Raw genomic sequence first — 24,026 nt, 5'->3', positions numbered from 1 at the left:
TTATTCTGATTTAATAAAAAAAAGTGTATATATATTTATAAATACACAAACATACACACACACACACACACATATAACTGTTAAACAACAGCAGATCAACAACTTGTGTATGATTTTTTTTTTACAATAAAATATTTGCACAACTATTTAAACATAAATATTAAGTTTACAGTATATAGTGACACTGAAGACACTACTCTGTTGAAAATTCAGCTTTGCCATCACAAACATTTTGAGATATATAAGTTATTTATTTGTTTTATATCAAAATATTACTGCTTTTACTGTATTTTTATTAAATAAACAAAACCTTTGGTGAGTAAAATAGCATTTCAAAAACAAAAAATCGTGCTGATCCACACTTCTGAATGACTAGCTTTTATAATTATTAAAACATTTTAAAATACTTAATCATTTATTATTAAGTACTAAATTTTTTAATTGATTAAATATTAATATTTATTTTCCTTCCTTCCTTAGCATAAACAGAACAACAATTTTGTGTATATATGAATATGAACGTTAAATGCATGTGTAATTATCTATATTTTCATTTCTATATTTATTTTTCATTAATTTGTTTATTTTTTACATTACTGTTTAAAAGTTTGAGGTCAGTAAGACTTTTTTTTAAAGAATTGAATACTTTTATATAGCTATGCATTAAATTGATGAAAAGTTATAGTAAAGATATTTATAATAATAATAATAAATAATAAAAAAAACAAGATACACAACTGTGTAATTTATTATATTAGTATGTGCAGTAGAATTACAAAACAAACAACACTTAAACTTGCACTACAAGCATCAGCATATTTTCCCTGAAGTAACCCTGAAGACTGGGAATACTTAAACATGCTTATCAAATATAAAGCTAATAATATAATACTAATTAATCTAATACAAATGCATGGTTATAGAAACGTTTAAATTGCAATTCTAAACTTCTAAGTAAATGATGCCACAAAAATAATGATGACTCAGGAACTGCATTTTAATGTTGATGTTGCAATAAACTGTTAAAACCGAACCCAGATGTGAAGCCGTTTTAACCTGCACAAGCTGTCACTTTGATCTGTCAGCTTTTAACTCAATTGCTAAATTGTGGATTTTAAAATTATGAGACAACCTCAGACTAGATAGACTGTCTTTGCCATAGAACTCACAGCTAACACTTAGATGAAATGGCTTAAATAACCTGAAGAGCTTCTCACCACACCATACATTTGACCTTTTTCTTTTTTTTTTTTTTTTTTACAGAATGAACATATTATACATGAATATAGAAGAACTCGCCCGCAGCCACTTACAGACTGATGCACAATCACAAACATAATTCTCCCCACTTGACAGACACATCTCCGCTTGAGCTTGTGTGGGTGACATTTACTGTGATGCTCATCAAAGCACAGCCCACAGGAGGGTTATGAACTCGGCAACAGTGAAGATCCAGCGCAGGCCGTCTTTCCCTCTCGCAGTTGGAGTCAGTCGACTATTTTGAGATGGGTTTGATTGCCCTAGAATAGACAAACATGTTCTCTAAAAATGTCAGTAAACATCATCATAGCCTAAAAAGGTCAGAGGTTAGGAACGACCGGGGTAAAATTTAAAGCCAGCACTGAATGTTAAAAGTCGAGGAGGAAGTAAAAATAGATTGAGAATAATCTTTGAGAATGACAAATGTTTCTTGAGCAGAAAATCAGCATTCGATTTAGAATGAGCATTAGCAACATTAGCATTAGCAACATTAGCATTAGAATGATTTCTGAAGGATCATGTGACGCTGAATGTCTGAAGTAATGATGCTGAAAATTCAGCTTTGCATCATGGGAATAAATTACATGTTAAAATATATTAAAATAGAAAACAGTTTTCTGAAATTGTAATATTATTTCACAATATTACCGTTTTTACTGATTTTTTTATCAAATAAATGCAGCCTTGGTCAGTATAAGATACTTTTTTTCAAAAACAAAAATTTGAACCCTAGAGTATATTTTTCACATTTTTCACATTTCACTTTTTTTTTTTTCTGTTTGATGAATAGAAACATTACAGAAATGTTGCCTATACTTCAATAATAACCCGTTTAATGTCTAGACCCCTGTGACAACTTACCCCATACAGTGCAACAACATCATCTGCCATTGGGGCATGTTGTCACAGAAGATCAAAATGTTTAATGTACGTACTTGCTGTAAATAGGCATGTGGTCTCCAACTATGATGTCGGCGTACAAGTCTGGAGGAGGAAGAATCTGGAGGTCTGAGATTTCTAAATCTTCTTCCTCTTTATTTCTGAAGGAAATATACAATGACAACACAATCTAGTTAGCAGTTAGCCACCAACTGCACAGATTGAGGGAATGAGACATGGTTTCGAACCATCACAGACATTCATGTAAAACCAGTCTGACCACATACTCGCACGGGGAAAAGACATCTCATGAATTATTATACACATAGTGTTATCTGTGAGAACATGCACATATTTTGTGAGCACTTACAAGCTGTCAGGATCCTCTTCAAGTGCTAACAGATGAAACCAGAAGTGGAAAGAAGAAGGAAAGAAGTGAGTGTGGGTAGATGCGACTGTTTATGTAATTCAGGTTTAGAAAGTCGAAACATACCTGGTGTGAGCTCTGGCATTCTTGCACACAAACAGACAAATAAGGAAACAGGAAGTAGAGATTAGTTGCTATCCTGTAATCTTATCGTTTACAGTAAGCGATCTTTAGAGAATTCAAAGGAAGTAGACGGTAACTAAAGCGATGGCCTACATTGGGCTGTTGTTTTGTGGTAGAGGCTGAGAGGACGTCTTGGGTTGCATAAAGAATGAGGAGAGTTTTTGAATCGCTTCCTGATTTCTTCTGCAACACAGTAAACAAATGCTTGGGTTCTTAATGTGAAACGGTTTATTACAGAGCACAGTTAGTAAAGAAGTAAGTGTCATTTTAGTGAATAGAAGATAATAGAACTTACGGCAGATGCATATTACTTGAATCAATTTGGTCTTGGTGAACTGGAACTGAAAAGAGGACATTTATGCAGGGACAAAAACAACTACAACAACAACAACAAACAAACAAAAAACAACAACCAACAAGTAAATAATAATAATAATTTATTAATATTTTTATTATTATTATTATTATTATTATTATGAACAATGTTTTATTTTATGTCATTATTATGACTTAGAATCTCATAATTTTGACTTGTCATAATTTTCATAATTAAGAGTTTCTTTAGCTCATAATTTAGAATTATTGTTATAATTTGGACGTTTATGTCACTATAATGACTGTTTATGTAAATTTTAACTGTATGTCAATTTAGACTTTTCATCTCATAATTAGTGCTCTTCATGTCATAATTACAACTTTTGATGTCAGAATTATGACTGTTCATGTCATAATTTCCATTTATGGCATAATTTAGACTTTATGTCAGAATTCAAAATTGTATGTCAGAATTATGACTTTTGTCATAATTTCAACCTTTAATGTCAGAATAGTTTTTTGGTCATAATTCTGATTATGTCATTATTTCAGCAAAATGTCAACTTTTTATGTCATAACTATGTATTTGTTAAGTTTGTGTGTGTGTGGGTGTGTGTGTCATAATGGTCTTTATTATCTCATGACTTTAGCTTATGTCATTTCTGACTTTTAATGTAACAATAATCATTTACATAAACTTTGTTTGCTTATGTGCTGGAAATAGTGTATGATATATTTTAGCTATAATGACTCATATACTAAATATAGTCTTGGATGTTCCCAGTTGGTAGTGTTCCTGTGAACATTTTTCCATGGTGTTTCATCAGTGACTCACCTTGTGCTGGTGTGGCGTGTGATTGATTCAGCGCTCTGAAAGATTGAACATACACCCCTCATAAACAATACAACAGCTTAACAGACAAGCTTTGTAACTGAGTACAAAAGAAGGCGAATGTACACACAAGGCAACACTCACATGTGTGCTGTTTCATCAGCAGAGCCAAACACTGGGTCGTCTTCATCACATGTCCACTCGTCGCTGTCTTCTGAGACTGATAGAATAAATCAATAAATTAGTGCTGTCAAACGATTAATCATGTAAAATTTATTATGTATACATAAATACACACATATACAGTATATATTTTGAAAATACATGTATATATTTTATATATTCCTATAATTTATATTATATATAAATATATTCCAAATATATATATAACAATTTTTTTCCTAAATATATACCTGCATGTGTGTGTATTTATATATACATAATAAATATACACAGTACACACATATACTGTATATTTTGTAATCAAAAACCTTTATTTGGTATGCGATTATTCGCCATTAATCGTTTGACACCAATGAAATGAATAAATAAATAAAACGTAATCACATTTCTATAGCTGTAATATTTCGATTTACTAAAAAAGAGTTTATGTCTTGAGTAGGATTTGTATTCTGTATTATAAAACCTCATAAAAATATGCTGTACTGATTACATTGTTTACTTAAAGGGTTAATTCACCCAAAATTCAAAATTATGTTATTAATAACTTACCCTCATGTTGTTCCAAACCCGTAAGACCTCAGTTTATCTTTGGAACACAGTTTAAGATATTTTAGATTTAGTCTGAGAGCTCTCAGTCCCTCCATCGAAGCTGTGTGTACGGTATACTGTCCATGTCCAGAAAGGTTATAAAAACATCTTCAAAGTAGTCCATGTGACATCAGAGGGTCAGTTAGAATTTGTTGAAGCATCGAAAATATATTTTGGTCCAAAAATAGCAAAAACAACGACTTTATCCCAGAGTAATTAATGTACTCAAACAGTACACTGAATGAACTGCTGTGAAGAGAGAACTGAAGATGAACACCGAGCCGAGCCAGATAACGAACAAAAGATTGACTCGTTCTCGAGTCAAGAACCGTTTCTGTCAGACGCGTCCGATTCGAGAACCGAGGAGCTGATGATACTGCGTGTGTGTGATTCAGCGTGAAGCAGACCGACACACAGAGCGTCTGAACCGAACTGATTCTTTTGGTGATTCATTCTGAACTGATTCTGTGCTAGTGTTATGAGCGCGGGTAAACCGTAGGCTTGAATCAAGGGCAATCATCGCAAATTATGTCATTTAGTTGAGCACAAAAGAACTGGTGAACCGTTTTCTTGAATTGAACTGTCCGGAAGAACTGGTTTGCAGAAAAGAGCCGAACTTCCCGTCACTACTGGTGATCTGAAAACCGATGCAACCGGTTCTTGACTCGAGAATGAATGAATCTTTTGTTTGTTATCTGGCTCGGCTCTGTGTTCATCTTCAGTTCTCTCTTCACAGCAGTTCAGTCAGTGTACTGTTTAAGTAAATGAATTACTCCGGGATATTGGTTTGTTTTAACTCAGAGGGAGTGTCAGCCACATTAAAAAAGTTCACAGCTTAAATCATTTGTGGATTAATGCTTATTGGAGACGTGAACCGTTTCAAAGGATTCACTTCAATTAAGTGAACTGTTTAAAAAAGATCCCGTTACATTGAGTGATTTGTTCGCAAACCGGATATCATACACTGCAGTGAACGCGCTCACAACAGACAAGGAAGAGAAGACAATGCTGAATAAAGCCGTAGTTTTTGCTATTTTTGGACCAAAATGTATCTTCGATGTTTCAACAAATTCTAACGGACCCTCTGATGTCACATGGACTACTTTAAAGATGTTTTTCTTACCTTTCTGGACATGGACAGTAGACCGTACACACAGCTTCAATGGAGGGACTGAGAGCTCTCGGACTAAATCTAAAATATCTTAAACTGTGTTCCGAAGATAAACGGAGGTCTTACATGTTTGGAACGACATGAGTCATTAATGAAATAATTTAGAATTTTGACTGAACTAACCCCTTAAGGTACTGTTTCAGATAAAATACAATAGTATTTTTACTGTGGTATTTATCGGAAATATATAAAATGGTAATTCTTGATGGCATTCCAAAGTATTTCAATAATAGAATATTTGTAGCATAATGTGGGGTTGGGATTTTGAACCAAGTGAGATTTCACAGTGGGCGGGGCTAGTGCAATGCAGCAGAGAGTAATCAACAAAATATTCTGTTGCATTTCGTGATCATGGCTGGATAACACCATGTAAAACATGCAAAAACATGTTATAAATAAATATTAGAAGTAAAATAAATGAAAATGAGTAAAAGAAGGTCCTTACAGCTATCATGGTTCATGCCGTAATGCTCAGAGGTCCTAAAACACACACATGGAAAAAAAGAACAATTCCATGATTAAACTGTAGATCAAGATTATTTTTGACCCTGGACCAGTATATGGAGTATATTTGTATATTTGTAGCAATAGCCAAATTATAAATTTTTATTTTATGCCAAAAATTGGTAGGATATCAAGTAAAGATCATGTTCCATGAACATATTTTGTAAACTTGCTTCCGTAAATAAATAAAAACTTTATTTAGATTATAAATATGCATGGCTAAGAACTTCATTTGTACAACTTTAAAGGTAATTTTAATTTTTTTTTATTTTTTTCACCCTCAGATTCCAGATTTTAAAATAGTTGTATCTCAGCCAGATATCGTCCTATCCTAAAAAATAAATAAATAAATAAATAAATACATCAATGGAAATTTGATATTCAAATTTCATATGATGTGTAAATCTCAATTTAAAAAAAAAAAAAAAAAAAAAACAAGAAAAAAAAAAAAACACTTAAGACTGGTTTTGTGGTCCATGGTCACATTTTAGCATGTAATGCAAACATGAGCCTGATCATTTCTATGGCTACCTGCTGCCTGTACTGGTGACCTCTGGGTCTCTGAGTCCATTGCCGTTGGGTCTGTTAGATGCTGTTGTCATCTTCCCCAGCTCCATAATGCCACTGATGTTCAAATCCACATTCTCCACCGGGACGTAGCCATCTGAAAAACAATACACAGCACACTGCCAATCTGCATTCCAGCAGAAGCATCTGAAAAATGAGATAAGCTCTTACATACACAGTCTAACAGATAAGTCAGAGCTCAAGGACTCCTTCAGGTCCTTGCTCAGGAACAGATCTATTTAGGCAGTTAGTCCTTATCAGGGTAAATTCATAACAATGCTCATTTTCCGCACCTCATTTATCAGTAAACTAATTTAGCGTGATGCTAAGTATTTGCGACTTGTGCAAGAGCAAAGATAATGGCGCTAAATTAATTTGTGTGTGTGTGTAGATTGTGTATTGTGTATTGTTGTGTTGAGCTCACATTTGTTGTTGCTGTCCTTTGCCAGCCATTTTCCTTTAGGGCAGTTGTTGGTACGGATGATGCTCACGGTGTCTCCAACCTTCACCGGCAGGTCGTTTTTACGGCCCTTACAGTCCTCGATCACTTTAGCATGATAAATGGGCTCTTCCTGGCCTGTGATCTGCATTCAACATCAATACACACACAGACAGTTACATTAACAGGCGCTCATCACTTAACTGACCTAAAAATGAATTCTTGCTGTTAGCGAGAAATTGAAATATACGGCTCATTTCACGTTTGATTAAAACTATTGGGTTTTAGTGATGGTAAGTGCACCTTTTGATTTTCTTGAGTGGGATGTGGATTGTAATACGTAATGGATTTTGAGAATGTAATAAGCAATAATTATTCACAATTATTGGTGCATGCACACCAATACTGACTTGTAAAAAAAATAAAATAATTACCTTAAATTTTTTCCTCATTTCATTTTCTTTCTTTTCCTTTTCTTTCTGCTCCTTCTTTTCCCTCTCCTTCTCTTTCTCCTTTTCCTTTTCTCGCTGTTTCTCTTTTTTCTTTAGTTCTTTGTCATCTGCTGCTTTTCCTGAGTTCTTCCTGTGGATGGAATGCTTTCATCATTACATTCAAATAGGATGTTTTGGGAATGTAGACGTACTGTAGTTTACATTAATAGCACGAATTAAGAATTAAAAAGAATATGCTGCCACAAACCTGGAGAACATGCTTTTCTTGGGAGCCTCCACCTAATAAGGTTGGGTGATTAAAGGCAATATGTTTCAATAAATGATTACAAAAACAGAACATGCAATAAGAAGACATAATAATAGGTGATGATGCTCCAAATAACCTTAAGACTTCAACCAATTATTCTAAAACTATTTTAAACAATAAAGGTAAAACTTACCGCAGCCTGAGCATCAGCATATGGATCTAAGTTTCAAATAATAGGAAACATACGTCAGTGAGATAAAAGAGAATCTAAAATAAACTAGTGACATGACTATTTCCTGTGTGTTTATCATTTTTGTGAATCAGAAGGCCATCAGAGATGAGATTACTGGGAACATAAATAACTAGACTGGTTTCCAGTTAAACATCCAAACATTCCTAAAAATAAGAATTAACTTGAGAAGCAAAATTATGTTAGATTATGTTAAAATTTTTTAAGAACCTAATGAAAACTAGAAAAAAAAAATAGTTTAGTAAAGACTTCTCGCACTTACTCTTTGGAGGTCCTTTCTGTTTCTTAGTCTTTGTTGTTTTGCTTTTTATACTGTCTACTTGGTCATCAAAGACATTGTCACCTCTTTCAAGAGTCCTGCAGGCAAGCCAGAAACAAAAATGTCATTCAGTGTCCAATACTGATAACGTATACTTTTTAAACACTCTTAAAAATAAAGGTGCTCTTCACAGCGATGCCACAGAAGAACCATTTTTGGTTCCACAAAGAACCAATTCAGTCAAAGATTCTTTAAAGAACCATCTCTTCCTTACCTTTTTAGAATCTGAAGAACCTTCTTTTTCCACAAAGAAAATTTTGAGAAACAGAAAAGTTCTTCAGATGTTAAAGGTTCTTAATGGAACATTTTAGACAAAAAGGTTATTCTATGGCATCGTGAAGCATCTTTATTTTTTTTAAGTGTAGTCACAGACAGTAAAAGAGCATAAATTTAATGGCTAACCCTGATGGAGTCAAGGAAGGAGAGCTTCGCACTGAGTCCTGATTTACAGCAGCTTGAGTTTCTGGATATGGAGAGCCAGAGTTTATAGACCCATAATCCACATATCTATCATCCACGTTTGGAAACATGTCCTCTTTCAACTGCTGTTTTGGGCTCAACTGTCTCAGGAAGGCTCCCTCATGAACTGAAACTGGCCTTTTGGTACTAGAAACTGATGATGGTACTGATGGAGGCCTAAAGGTTGAAAGTGCTGGAGCCTTAGGTTCCCCAACATCTTCATAAAACTCAAATGAGTTGTCATATAGTGACTCTTCTGTTGAAGGAAAAAAAAGGTCATTTATCACTTAGGTAGACAAACACTTAGCATAGAGTTTCAGAATTTTGGGGTAATTTTGTCACCATGTGTTTGTAGAGGTTCTGATGCTGTTGTGGGAATCTGGAGGTCTCTGGCAGGAGACTGAGTTCGTTTCTCAAGTGGGGACTCCACAGTGGGTGTGGATGGCAGAGCCTTCCTAGGTGGTGGGGGAGGAGGATTCACTGATTTGACCACTGTCACCACCCCTGCAGAAACAAGACAATACATATTAGAATGGATAACCAATGGACCACCACCCCCACCAAGCAATGCATACACTTTTTAAAGAAAAGTTTACATTTTACCTGCATTAATTGCATTCTGAAACTAACACGAAAAAAAGACTAAATTCATGCGCCTCAAGAAGAAGCATGAGGATTAGATAGGGAACTGAGAAAATTATGTCTGCAAAGCCGATTGAAATGGGGTGGTCAATGAAGCACAGCAGGTAGAACAGGATTATGGAATGAAAATGGAGGAAGCATGATGTTTATATTCAAGCCTAATCAAATGCACAAAACTAAAGTGTATTTACAAACCAGATTGAATTGTCTCTTTTCACAATTTTAAGCAATGTAATCACGTTTAATACCACACAATTGACAGGAGAGGTCATTTTAATTTCAGGCTATAATGAAAACAATTATTTTCTTTGTAAAGATGTTTCTACACTATGAGCAATATGGTCTAATTACAGCAACTGCTTATGAGAATACACTGTATGTAAGCCTAATTAGCATTTAGTTCAACTGAAAACTGAAATGTCTCAGTTTTAGATATTTCCTTTAGACAGAATATTCTTTGTCATTCATATTATGAAAGATATGTTGCACAACATAGCTACAATAGACTTACATATCTTGCATACCGACACTCCCTGTCCTCCTGCCACACAGTTATTTAAGCACTGCGTTCCAAAGCTAAAAGATATTTATAATGGTGAAGAATTGGCAAAAAAATGTATTTGTTTTGACTAATTTTTGGACTCTCAGGAACAGCAACACTCTACAAAATTTCTGAAACTACCAGAACTTCATCTGAGGCTTTTTTTTTTTGTTGCAAAGTCATTTAAGCATCCATCTGTGCAAATGTCAAACTTATTCATACATGACTGGCCTACAACAAGAGAAGCCTTCTACAATGGATGAAATGTATCTCAGGCCACAAAACCGTGGCTAAGATTGTACAGTGTGAACCCTGCGTTAAACAGATACTTACTTTGGTCAAAGCCATTGACTTCGGCAGTTTCAGGTGGGTAAGTTTTAGGGGGCAACCGAGCATGATCCACATAGTCAACTGGAGGGAGTTTAGGGATATCAAACACTTCAGGTACAGGTTGGGCTTCCCCAGGCAGGGTTTCTACAGTTGTGACAAGCTGGGGTAAGGTTTTTTCAGGTGGAGCTAGATCAGGTTGGGTCACCTGAGCTGTGGCAGTCTTAGGCAGAGGTGTGGGAGTTTCAGGCAGAGGTATCTTGGGTGTAACTGTCTCAACTAGGGTTGTATTTTCAGGTATAGATGTATTTTCAGGTGTGGTAGCCAGTGGGCTCACTGTTGACTTTCTCTTGGCCTTTTCCAGAAGGTTAAATACACGGCTATCATTTGGTGACCGTTTTACCGAGGCCATCTCCTCTGCTCTCGCCAAGGCTGAGAGTGCCGAAAGCGGCCTGGTTGAGGACTGGTCCTCATAAGACTTCTCTGGGTTAATAGTTGCCTTGTCAGTTAGAGCTTTTGCATTCTCCAGTAACACGTCTAGAGTTGCTGCCGGAGTATACACTTCTGGAGGAGGGCTTGAGACAGGAGCAGGTGTATATTCTAAGGGATTCACCAAAGGCTCTGGAGATTCCACTGGAGGGGTGGATGGGGCAGGGGACCTGGAGACAACTTGACTCCGGGGAACTGGGGCAATAGATGTACGTATTGCTGGAGTGGATATGGTTTGCTCAGAAAAGCCTCCATCTGGAAAGTCTTCATCAAAAACAGGGGGCGGAATATCAGTGAATTCTGAAGGTGGACTTCCTTCAGGAGGAGGAAATACTTCTGATAAACTGAGCATATGTATATTTGGTTTAGAAGGTTCAGTGTAAGGAGGAGATGAAATATAGGTTTCTGGTTTTGATTTAGGAATCGCTTGAGACAGTGTTGGAATCGCTGGTTCAGGAGTCTTTGGCTCAGGGCTGGTAAAGGTTGAACTGCGTGGAGCTGGCATACTTGGGGCAGGAATGTTGGCGACAGAAGGTATTCCAGTTGAGGTCTGAGAAGGTACAACAGCCTTAGGAACAACAGGTACACTTTGAGTAGGGGGAGTAGCTGTTACATTTGTACCAGCAGGAGCAGGGTGACTTGGAGCAGGGGTACGACTAGCTGGTTTTGGTCTTTCCACTGTATTTGCCCCATTCTCATCTTTGCTAGTTTTTTGAGTGGGAAACACAAACTTATTGGGTGTGGAATTCCAGGATGTATAGGGGCTGGATTCAGGCTTAGGCGTATCAGCTTTTATTGGAGCCATTGGCAGAACCAGTGGAAGATTACGGTCTTCCAGAGACTTTTTGGCAGTGGCAACCTCTTTTACTGTGTCTGCCTTCTCATTCTCATCTTGACTAGTTTTTTGAGGAGTAAATACAAAACTCTTGGGTGTGGACATTTTGGCTGGAGGAACAGATACAGGCGTAAGTGGGCTGGGTTCAGGTTCTGGGGTTTCAGCTTTTTTTGGACCCACTGGCAGAACCAATGGAAGATTCCTGTCCTTCAGAGACTTTTTGGTAGTGTTCACCTCCTTCACAGGGTCTGTTTTCTCATATTCATCTTTGTTAGTTTTTTGAGGGGTAAATACAAACGTTTTGGGTGTCGTCACTCTGAATGGTGAAGCGGACACAGGTGTATGTGGGCTAGAGTCGGGCTCTTGAGTTTTGGTTCTTGGAGCCACAGGCAGAACCAGTGGAAGATTCTTGTCTTTCAGATTTTGCTTAAAAGTGTTGACCTGCTTATTATCCAGCAGTTCGTCATTATTTATGGGTTGATTCTCTCTGGTCTTTAATCCCCAAGGTGGAGAGAGCTGGCGATTGAGATTTTTGTCCTCTTTGAAGACTACACGTGGTGCGTGAATCGACCTTTTTTGCACAGCAGCATTGATGGATGAGATCAAAGGATTGCTGACTTTTGTCGATGGAGAAACGATTTGGGGTTTCTCTGGGAGGGAAGGTTTAGTCTGGATCTTCAGACCATTTTCACCCTGGAACCGTGCCTTCAGGGTTTTAAAGTCTCTTGATTCATCCTGAGTATAAAATGTAGTAGATATTAAATACTGCTATAAATTAAACTATGGAATGCATATGAAAGGTTAGTATTTTCAGCAAAATCTTAGAATTTAATAGATAAACAACGCAACAACTTTCATGTGTTTACAAAAATCAGAAGGCCATGTGATGACACACTATTATTGTTCAATCAAATTCCATACATTTTCATAGTCAAAACCACACCAGTTTATGTCAAAATGCACAGTAATATTCACTAAAAAATTAACAAGCTGAGGTGAAAGAGTCATGTTAAGAAAATGTTGGCTATTTAAAGCAATAGTATGACACTTGAATTGGCAATAAGCTAGTTTCAGTAAATCAATAAATACATTTTTGGTATAGGAAACTCTTACAAAAGAGATTGCAATACCATGGTACTGAACAAGAACCATATTTATTGTATTTACAAGATATTTCAAAGAATAGCATGGTACTACCCAAATGAGGTATTTACAAAAACATTATTGTTGTAAATGTACTTCAACTCAACTTTCTTCACAATTGGCCAATATTAAATTTAAATTGATGCATTAATTTGTGTTTGTGAACCCATATAGTAGTATACTAGCTCATACTCAGTAGTTGCCAAAAGAATAAAATTCATGTCATGGTTTCTCACCTGTTCCATCATTCTGAATCAAGTCTTTCAGCAGTTCGGCAAAATAAAAAAAGACTACTTCGCTCTCCTCAGCCCCTCATAATTAATAATCCTTTAGTTATTCCTTTATGAGTCGAAGAGATCCAGCATGTACAACTAAAATGGTGTTGTGTCGCAGTTGTTAGAGGATAAATAGCACGTAGAGTGAGAACTTGCCCAATGGCCTAGAAACTGGAATGAGGTTGGATGAGCGTGTTCATGTGTTAATGACGAGATAAAGGAATGTATCGTCAAACGAGCCACTTCACTGAATGCCAAAACTGTTTTCATTCTTAAAGAATGCAGTCAGTCAAGAACAACAGAAATCCAAGAAGGCAAAGCTTCTATTGTCAAACAGCCGCAATCAAACTCTCATTACGTCTTTACTCTAGGTATCCTAGAAATAACACAAAAAACACTGGTCAATATTGTTCACACCTCTTGTGATTACATTCACAGAGCATGTGTGTTACTCTCAGGAGGAGATGTGTCTCTCCCTTGACAAAAATCTAATCTGCTGACTTAAAAAAAGCTTAGTTTAAATTGCATTTAAAGACATGTTCCTTATCCTTACCTCTAAGGAAATTAAGTTCTATAGTACGCTCCTTTTTCATTTAACCCATATATAAAGACTGGGGCTAGTTGTCACACTTTTCACTGCAGTGAATATTTCTTCTGGTGGTTTTATTTTTGAAAGCCAATTTCTGAATAGATAACTTCTAGTTTTCACAGGGGGAAAAAATGACTAATTGAACCTATATTGGTGCAATACTTTCACACTACAAGGGCTAGAATTTCAATGTGGGATTATTAACACTTCTTTGAGAAAAATAAAATAAATTACAGACAAAACAATTCAACCTCATTTTGGCCAATGGAATTTACACTGAAGGCACTTTTGACTCGGGTCCTTGTGAAAACATTCCCACATGACAGTTTTTGACTTCCTTATACATGCAGTCAAAACAATCAGTGCTCAGGATAAGATATTTACTCAAAGAGAAAGTATTTACTAACCTAGGTAGTACATCGCTTTCATTCCTGCAAAATGAGGGTATCTGAAAACTCTAAGAACTAAACTATGCATTTGACCTCTGACCCACAAATTATCAGTGATATTTATTGATTATCGATTATCTATTATTTATTGACACATTTGCAGTCATGATTGACACAGAGGTTAGTAATATGTTAAAAATGATCATAGAACTGCTCTTGAAACAAGTTTCTGTGGAACAAAGCAGGCCTAATGTGGAAATTTCCCTTTAAAGCGTGTGAGAGTAAATTTAAATATGTTGTGTTGAATGAACTGTGCTTATTTATCTGGCAAAGTTCCAGTTCAGTGATTCAATTCACATACTGAATCTAATTTAGATTTTGCGCTAAGATAATTCAACCTCTGAAACAGCATTTCAACTTTTCTCTTCCAAATCTAGTAGGCCTAAGATTGTAGGTAGAAAAATGTACACTCAGTAAATTAGTTTGTCCCTCACTGGTAGACACAACCGTTGTACTGAACTTTGTCCTGCCACCTAGTGGTATGGATGCAATATTGCATTAAAGCAAAAGTTATAAATGCCATTCTAGAAACATCCTGTTCTTACACATTTTTTTTTTTTCCCTTTAACCTATAATGTGGGATACGAAGCGTGATATTGGGTCATGTGATCTCAATAAGCATGAACCACCCTTATGGAGAGTAAAACAGCTTTTCTACTGCACCCGTTCAAATATAAGACATTGCTAAGGCAATGAGGCAGAGCAACATTTTGGGATGTGTTTATTGGTAACAGTATTACATGGTGGGTTACATAAATCAAGAGAAAAAAAAATGCTCTAAAAATCCACTGTAGAATATCATTATCATCAAGATAAAAATAATGTGTCCTTTTAAATTACCAAACCATTAGCTGAGGTAAAGGCAAAATAGAAACATACTGAAATTGGACTCCCATTCACCTTGATTTTCACCTTCATCATCTTAATCCTCAAAATTTTGATCTTGACGGTCCAAAACGGCTTTTATTTGAAATTAAAATGGGACTCTGGCCATAAAATAGGAGGAAGTTGTCGTCACAGTAATGGAATGCTCTGGGCTTTTCAGATGCAATGAAAACAGATGTCATTCATGCTGATTTTCTCTGATTTGGAGGTTGGATTACAGACAGATATTCTGGTGTGTTTTAATGCGATCAGACGGCCCAAAAGTCAACATGAAATGGCCTTCGCAACCCATTTTAGTCTTAATGTGACATATTCAACTGGATACATCAGGGCAGGACTTCACATTGGGAGTGAATTGTGAAAAGTGGGCGTTACATGTCAGATTGGAGCTAGATTTCTCGCATTTGTTAATCAAAATGGAAGTTTCTTTGGACTAGAAAGGTGTATTAAAAAGGAAACAGGTCCCATTTTGATATCATATTGACTTTAAGGTGAAAGTGTGTCTGCATGAATATGTATGTGTATGTGATCGTGTACATGCGTAATTGTGATCGCTGCATTAACACACACAAACACACACACACACACGCGTTGAGAAGCTCTGGTCTTCCTCCATCACAGTTACCAGCTTCATCATCTTGACAACAAACCAAAAGAGATCACACAAATTTGACACCAACTATTTACCAATGGACGCTCTCAGCCATTAAAAACATAATAACAGTCTCTCAGGTTTGTTTCAGGCCACTTTAAAAACACACATCCGGCTGAAATCAAAAGACTGACGGCAAGCTTTGACTGCGCTGGGAGTTCGGGGACACATGTTAATATTGCTTGGGTTTCATGAGATGTTTGCATCACTAAGGCCAGCCTATTTTATGGCACGGAAGTCCACAGGATGGAATGAACACTGTTAGAACCGGAACCTTTATTATTATCATCATTATTATTTGTCGTCATCATCGTCATTGTCGTCATTATTATTAGGAATAATAATAATTATTATTATTATTTACAAAATGAGTTTGGCAAACCAACGATCAGATTTTAAAGCCATGTTTACCCCTAAAACACATCTAAAGTTGATTTCGAGGAACCACTTGACTTATAAAATAAAAATCCCATTTCAACGACATGTTGTTTTTTGTCTCATTAGTATTGTACAAAAGCTATAGAGAAGGAACTGTTTGATCACATGTTTCTGCAACGTCCGTACCCTCGAGTCCTCCAGTCAGATTCAGCTGCTCCGAAATCTCTCCTCGTGTCAGTTCTCCATGTGTCCACGGAGAGAGAAAGTGTTGTTTATTTTAGCTCTGCATAGCTTTCTAGCAGCAGAATCTCAAATACGTGGGAGAGGAAAAACCAAACGAACCCAAATGGATGAATCGCATAAGTCACAGATTGATCTTGGCGGTCTGATGGTGCTCGGTCGGATGCGTGATCGGGGGTCCGACAGTTTCCCGTAATGTGGTCTCTAGAGAGAGTCAGAAACTGGAAGTAGGACGAAGAGAATGAATGAAGCTGCAGGGCTGGGCTCATAAGGCTTGATATCACTCACAATGCCTCGCTGTCATGTGCAGAAAACACAGTGAGAAAGAAACAAAATGGTATGGAGAGAGTCTGTCTTTCTCGTTCCTTGAGGAGGGGAGTAACGGAGGAAGTCGTGAGGGCGACGGGATCTGACTCTAGAGGGATGGCTGCTTGGAGAAGTGGACCATTGAGGCTGGAGTGACCGCATTCATACAATCACACAGGCACACAATCTCACTACGCATACACATGGATGAATGCACACTCACTCAAACAACACACACACACAGGGCAGGAAAACTGATCTCCAGTATTTTGGTCTCCTGCTCCCCCTAGCGCTGATCACGTCTGTGCAGAGTTCCATTGATCCTTCACTTCTTCCCCTTGTTGATCTGGGCATAAAGAGGGTCTTTCCCCTGAACACAAACAGAAAGGTTATTTAGATATTTCAAAATGACAAAACGTTATGTCTGTTTCAGATGGAAGGTTTGACCTGTTTGCTCCTCCGTGTAGAAGCTAGTTGTATTTATTCATAATTGTAGTAGTAATTTGTAAATGTAGTCATAATTATTTATTGCTAATAGTTAATTAAACTAAAATTGTTGCCAGTGACTGTTTTTTGAGGGCTTTTAAAAATTGTACATTTTATTATTCACAGATCCATATTTTAATAGGTTCTGGTATCTGAAAAACAAATAACAATAAACTGGATACTTGTCATATTTGAAATCTTATATATGGATTTTATATAGATTTTTTTTTTATTATAAATGAAAATATAATATAATATAATATAATATAATATAATATAATATAATATAATATAATATAATATAATAATAATTTTTAATATTTGGGCCACATAGATGTGATTTGTCAAATATGCCATTCCTCCTAATCAGCAGCAGGTGGCAACAGAGGCCTTTCTGAGAAATACTACTGTTCGCATTCACAAACTTGCCCCATTAAACCAAAGGCTACATCCTAAACCTCTTCCTCTATCTCAAATATTTGCAATCTTTATATTCAATAATAGCAGACTGCATCAGAACTACCCACTTCATGGGCCTGAAATCTTGTCTATCCTCTTTTTCGTTAAAAAAACAAAAACAAACAAAAATAACCCTCTAAACAATCTGAGCTGCAAGAAGCAAAGGACGTCGTAGATAAGGCACCACAGAGCTGCCGGTCAGTGTGTGTCCAGCCTGCGGCCTGAAGAACCCTACAGTCTAAAATCAGAAGCTGTGAATCCGAATGAATAGCAATTATCACTCACTTACAGACCTTTCTGCCCACCGCGGGCGCTCGAAACAGACACACGGAGCGAGAGATGACAGGATAAGTGTTTTAGAGAGCAGGAATGAGATTGAGAGAAACAGTCAGAGGATAAAATAAATGGACCGGAGGAAAAAAAGAGGAAAGTGAAAAGGAGTGGTGGGAGGAGGTATAAAGAGGGGAAGGAAGAAATGGATGACTAAGCAGGTGAGAGTTAGAGAAAGGGAAATAGATTAGTCAACCCTGCTGAGTGACAGTGGTAGAGGAAATGAAAGAAATTGAAGAGAGGCTATTGCCATGTCCACTTTTTATAAGCAATGCCTCTGTAAGGTAAGTTATCTCACTCGACGGCCATTTTGGTTACGTCTCACCCTGTTGAAAAAAACAGCATATGCTGGTTAGGTGTGTTTTGAAGCAGGGATGCTCAACTGAGCTGGTTTAAGCTGGTCCCTTTTTGGTTTATGATGGTCCTTTGCTGGTTTATGCTGGTGCGAACAGCTGAAGACCAGCACATGATCAGCTAAGGACCAGCAAAAACAAGCAAAGGACCATCATAAACAAGCAAAGGACCATCATAAACCAGCATCCCAGCTTCAAAACACACCTAACCAGCATATGCTGTTTTCAGTCATGCCAGCATACCTGCTATCTCTAAACACATACATATCTAAACCAAATTTTTAAATGGAAGCATATACATCTCCCATATTGCATTTCCCTCACATAAAGTCACAAGTTGAACTTTTTCGATTCACTTCCAGTTGTGTATTTCAGCTACAGCACAACAAAGTTTGATGGACAACTAATTGCATTGTCAAATCCCTCCACATACCTCCACAGTTCAAAGCACGCTTGTTTTCTGACATAATGTCATTAATAATCGCTGTAACAGGGTTCACTTTAAATTATTATTTAAAAAAAAAATTCCCATAGATGTATGTGCGTGAGAGCACAAGAGTTTTATTCATTGACATTTTACTTATTTTTGTAAAGGTATAATTATTAAAAACACTACCTTTGTAGAAAAATGCTATTTCAACTTGTCTACTGTATATTTAAAGCCATTATTTTCAGTTAGTTTGTTGTTTTAGTAGGATCTTGCAACATTGCTATTGGCTCATATGCCAACAGAAGGTCACTGTCAGTGAGCATGCATATGATCCTGAACACCAGCATACAGACAGCAAAGACCACGACAACAACATCCTCAGTCAAACCTGTATTACAATCCTACAGTGGCAATGACGGCCAACCGCACAGTATACATACAGCTATACTGTTTCAAGCACAGTAAACACACTGTTCTTATGGACAACTGAGACATCATCTTACCACGACCATACGCAGGACAAATCAAAACTATTTATTACATGGAAGTCTGAAAACATACCTACTATGTTTGCATGCACATCATAGATTTCTGTTCTGAAAAAGACGTTTATATCTTCTACAACTATTGGAATATTCCTCTATACGTGTAATCAGTGTATTCCAAACTCTTTTTCTTTTCTGGGAATAATAGTAAAGCACTTGCCAATTATTATGCTGGATTTGAGAATTTTTGGACAATAATAAATCAACTCATTAGTTCTAATTCATGTCTTTTTCAATAGCACAATGATTTGCAAAATGTTGGGAATGAAACTCTTGTAATGTAAGCCATGATATTTATTTTATCGTTTGTAAAATGTTAGTCAAAAAAACAAAAACAAAAAACAGGCAGGCAGGCAGCCAGACAGAGGTGGATATTCTAAACCTAAATGATAATTTATATAGGAATATGCCAGCTGCTGTATTCAGATTATTAAAGCCAGAATATTGGCTTAAAGGGTTAGTTCGCCCAAAAATGAAAATTATGTCATTAATAACTCACCCTTATGCTGTTCCAAACATGTAAGGCCTCCTTTTATCTTCGGAACACAGTTTAAGATATTTTAGATTTAGTCTGAGAGCTCTCAGTCCCTCCATTGAAGCTGTGTGTACGGTCTACTGTCCATGTCCAGAAAGGTAAGAAAAACATCCTCAAAGTAGTCCATGTGACATCAGAGGGTCAGTTGGAATTTTTTGTAGCATCAAAAATACATTTTGGTCCAAAAATAGCAAAAACGACGACTTTATTCAGCATTGTCTTCTCTTCCGTGTCTGTTGTGAGAGAGAGTTCAAATCAAAGCAGTCTGGATATCCGGTTCGCGAACGAATCATTCAGTTCACCAAATCTAACTGAATCATTTTAAACGCATTAATCCACCAATGTACTGTTTGAGTAAATGAATTACTCCGGGATATTGGTTTGTTTGAACTCAGAGGGAGTGTCAGCCACATTAAAAAAGTTATCAGCTTAAATCATTTGTGGATTAATGCGTATTAGAGATGCGAACCGTTTAAAACGATTCAGTTCGATTTGGTGAACTGAATGATTCGTTCGCGAACCGGATATCCAGACTGCTTTGATTTGAACTCTCTCTCACAACAGACACGGAAAAGAAGACAATGCTGAATAAAGTCGTCGTTTTTGCTATTTTTGGACCAAAATGTATTTTCGATGCTTCAAAAAATTAACTGAACCTCTGATGTCACATGGACTACTTTGATGATGTTTTTCTTACCTTTCTGGACATGGACAGTAGACCGTACACACAGCTTCAATGGAGGGACTGAGAGCTCTCGGACTAAATCTAAAATATCTTAAACTGTGTTCCGAAGATAAAAGGATGTCTTACATGTTTGGAGTTATTAATGACATAATTTTCATTTTTGGGTGAACTAATCCTTTAATGTTGTTATAGCACTTAGGTTAATGCATTTATGACACAACTGGATTATGAATAACATGAGAATATTCTTGTGCATATAAATTCAAATATACAGTAAATGTTCAGTTATAGTGGACATTCTGAATAAGGTGTTTGCATGACCTACAAATTCTGATTAAGGAATATGCCATTTATCTTATTCAGATTACTTTAAACCTGGATACTGGCTTTATCTTATTATAACAATCAGGTTAATAAGTTTAATTGACGCTTGCACAACCGGAATATGATTAGCATCAGCAACGTCTGTTACTTTCTACATGTTTTGGTTGTAAAAAAAATAAATAAATAAAAAAGTGCACTCACAAAGTCACAACGACAGGTTCCTTTGAGAAAACTTCAGTAAGATCTCTTAAAATCACCTCCGAATTGAAAAGTTGCTCAAATGTTACCCCATACACAAATCTACGAAGCTGTTTTTCTTTATTCTAGTAACGGACAGCCACATCTGCCGTATAGGGCTGTATGTAGGTGTGTTAATATTTCAGTGGGGATCAGAGCTTCATTCATCATTAGGCAGGTACAGATGAGGCTGCTCCATCAGTCAGAGAAACAAGCCTCTGGCTCCCAGAGCCCTTCATTAATGATTTATCCTGATGAGCTCATGTCTCCTCCAGACAGGTACCATAGAGCCATCACTTTCTTTCCCTCAACCGCGCAGAGACCTTTTTGATTTTGGATGTCCAAAGTCTAAAAAGAAATCATGGTGCCACTTTGTTTCATTCTATGGTCTCCTTAAAAACTACATAGACACTGCACTGTAATAATACACTGCTTTTTAAAAAGCTTGGGGAGAGTAATTAATTAGTAAATAATATTAATACTTTTATTCAGCAAGAATGCATTCAATAATTAAAATAAATAAATAACTAAAAACTGACAGTAAAGACATATATAATGGTACAAAATATTTCTACTTCAAATGATTTTTTTTTTATTATTATTCATCAAATAATCCTGATTCTTAAGCAGCACAGCTGTTTCTAATATTGATAATAATAATAAATGTGTCCTGAGTAGAAAATCAATATTTTAGAATGATTTCGGAAGGATCATGTGACTGAAGGAATATAAATGACACTTTAAAATATATATTTAAAAATAAAACAGGTAAAATATTTCATAATATTACTGTTTTGTATCATTATCAAATAAATGCAGCCTCGGTGAAAATAAGATACTTTTTTAATTATTATTATTATTTTTATTTTACATTTCTATACACTTGAGAGAGAACACATCTTATTTTATTTTAGTATTCTTGTCTTTTATTTGAATATCTTTTTTTTTTTTTAAATGCAAGTTGCTTATGTTATCAACTTCGGATTATCATTTGTACAGTTTAATTTAATTAATGTATTATGTTGCGTTTCCCAATAAAGTCATCGGTGGTAATTTAGGCTTGTATAACCTGTAGACAGACGAACATAAATAGAAAAGGGTGTGTGATTTTTGCAGCGCTGCTTGTTTGTTTAATAAAAATGTCACTAAAAGAAAGATCAGAGGTTGTTATATAATTACAGTTGTTCCTCAGAGTTAAAAGCACCAGCATTATTTTATTCTTTTACTCACAGTGACAGACATCAGAGATACAAAAAAAAAAGACCCTATATGTAGCAGTTTGCAGATCAGTTCATTATGCTGTGTGCTTTGTTGTGATGAGTGACAATATAAAAAACATTCATGACCTCATTTTGGATATCAGAAAATGACACGCCACAGATACTTAGATGAAGAGCATTCATGCTGTTCATGGGTATGCCATGCTACACTCCTGTGTAAAACATCAGTTCAAAAGCACTGATACACACACACATCAGGAGGCTTTATGGGATTAAAGGGACACACGCACACACTCACTCATTCTCTGTCATAAACAAAACAAAATTACACCATAAAGCATATAAACCATATTCCCATGAGATGCATACCAGCATAAGAGTGATTGCAGCAGCAGGCAGGGACGGCGAGATGAGATAGGGAGAGAGAGAGAGAGAGAGAGAGAGAGAGAGAGAGAGAGAGAGAGAGAGAGAGAGAGAGCAGAGAATAAGGTCATGTTCACACAGTAGCACAATATAGTTGTCAGTCTTGTTTGGAGTACTAAATACAGTTTTGCTGATAAGATAATTTGACAGAATTTGATTATTTTTAGGGCTGTCAATGTAACCATTTTAATTTAATGGCAATTTTCATTTTGTTCTGCTTTCGAAAGTACAGAAGAGGGTTCAGTCCAAGTAATAAAAAATTTTAATAATACATTCTCATGAATAAACTTTTTAAATGACAAGAAAAATGTAAAAATAAAAATAAAAATAAAAAAAAATTAAATAAAACATTACTTTTTGACAAAATAGCGGTTTCGAGAATTAAAAAAATAAAATGTTACGGATAAATGTATTAAATTATGAATAAAAGTTGTTTCGAGAAAAACGCGCAACATTTTTTGAAAATTAAACTACATGTACAGATTTATTCTCTAAATTTTATTTCATCATTGCTGTCTTGAAATTTAACACCATTATAATGGCTATGACTAATTATAATTAGTCAAATCAGTTTTTTTTCTACTGGCAGTTATATTTTTTCAAATTTTAAGAATTAAAAAAAAATAAAAAAATAAAATAAAAAAATACTAATATACAGTATTTGGGTATATTATTATTATTATTTTTAAGTTGTCGTATTCTCTTGATTGTAACAATGCTAAAGTCTTCTTTAAATGCATTTAATGCATTCATGTTTAACAAAATTATTCATTTATTTACAAAAAAAAAAAAACACTACAAAAGGCACTATTGTCTGCAACAATATTTGTGATTATTAGTGATTACTGTTCACATGAAATAAACTAGATAATAATTTAATCATTTGATTTGACTTTATAAAAGACTGTTATTAATTATTTGGAAATATTTTTTTATATCTTTTATGTTACTTCCCTATATATGCATCATCATCCTCATAAAATGGTGGAATTCATAAAAAAAAAAAAAAAAAAAGAATAAAAATAAAACTAAAAAGCACTAAAGACACAAAACAAAGTCCTAATGTTTACTCTCGTTACACAATGGTTATCATATCACTACACGCATTAATCAAGATCTCAGGTATAAGATCTCAGAGTATTGATTTCAGATCTATGATTATATTAACAGGACAAATCAGGAGTCACATCTGTTAGTGCATTGACTGTGTGAATGCAGCCTAAGAGAGCAGAA

At 35.7% G+C, this 24,026-nt stretch overlaps 2 protein-coding genes across 12 annotated transcripts in view; both read right to left on the bottom strand.

The window, feature by feature from the left end:
• Positions 1–730: 730 nt before the first annotated feature.
• LOC127983574 (titin-like) lies at positions 731–13,419 on the bottom strand. The gene is made up of 19 exons (XM_052585764.1): positions 13,229–13,419; positions 10,532–12,584; positions 9,358–9,519; positions 8,959–9,271; positions 8,500–8,594; positions 8,181–8,206; positions 7,988–8,019; positions 7,723–7,870; positions 7,274–7,433; positions 6,814–6,946; positions 6,224–6,258; positions 3,981–4,056; positions 3,840–3,874; positions 2,985–3,030; positions 2,783–2,872; positions 2,633–2,652; positions 2,510–2,534; positions 2,196–2,300; positions 731–1,520 (listed from the first exon to the last, which is right to left on the bottom strand). Exons 1-19 carry the CDS (start codon positions 13,238–13,240, stop codon positions 1,496–1,498), a joined length of 3,591 nt encoding a protein of 1,196 aa, XP_052441724.1. The 5' UTR covers positions 13,241–13,419; the 3' UTR covers positions 731–1,495.
• Positions 13,420–15,009: 1,590 nt separating this feature from the next.
• The window catches only part of LOC127984265 (disabled homolog 1-like), a 165,251-nt gene continuing 156,234 nt past the window's right edge, over positions 15,010–24,026 (bottom strand). For all 11 annotated transcript variants that reach the window (XM_052586827.1, XM_052586833.1, XM_052586830.1 and 8 more), the window contains one exon: positions 15,010–17,136. In XM_052586827.1, coding sequence (XP_052442787.1) covers positions 17,092–17,136 — 45 coding nt within the window. In that variant the 3' untranslated portion in view covers positions 15,010–17,091. The remainder of the gene's footprint in view (positions 17,137–24,026) is intronic.

Source organism: Carassius gibelio, chromosome B20, assembly GCF_023724105.1.
Source record: "Carassius gibelio isolate Cgi1373 ecotype wild population from Czech Republic chromosome B20, carGib1.2-hapl.c, whole genome shotgun sequence".
NCBI classification, from domain to species: Eukaryota; Metazoa; Chordata; class Actinopteri; order Cypriniformes; family Cyprinidae; genus Carassius; species Carassius gibelio.
Note: the sequence above shows the minus strand (reverse complement) of the source record. Positions and strands in the feature narration are given on the sequence as shown.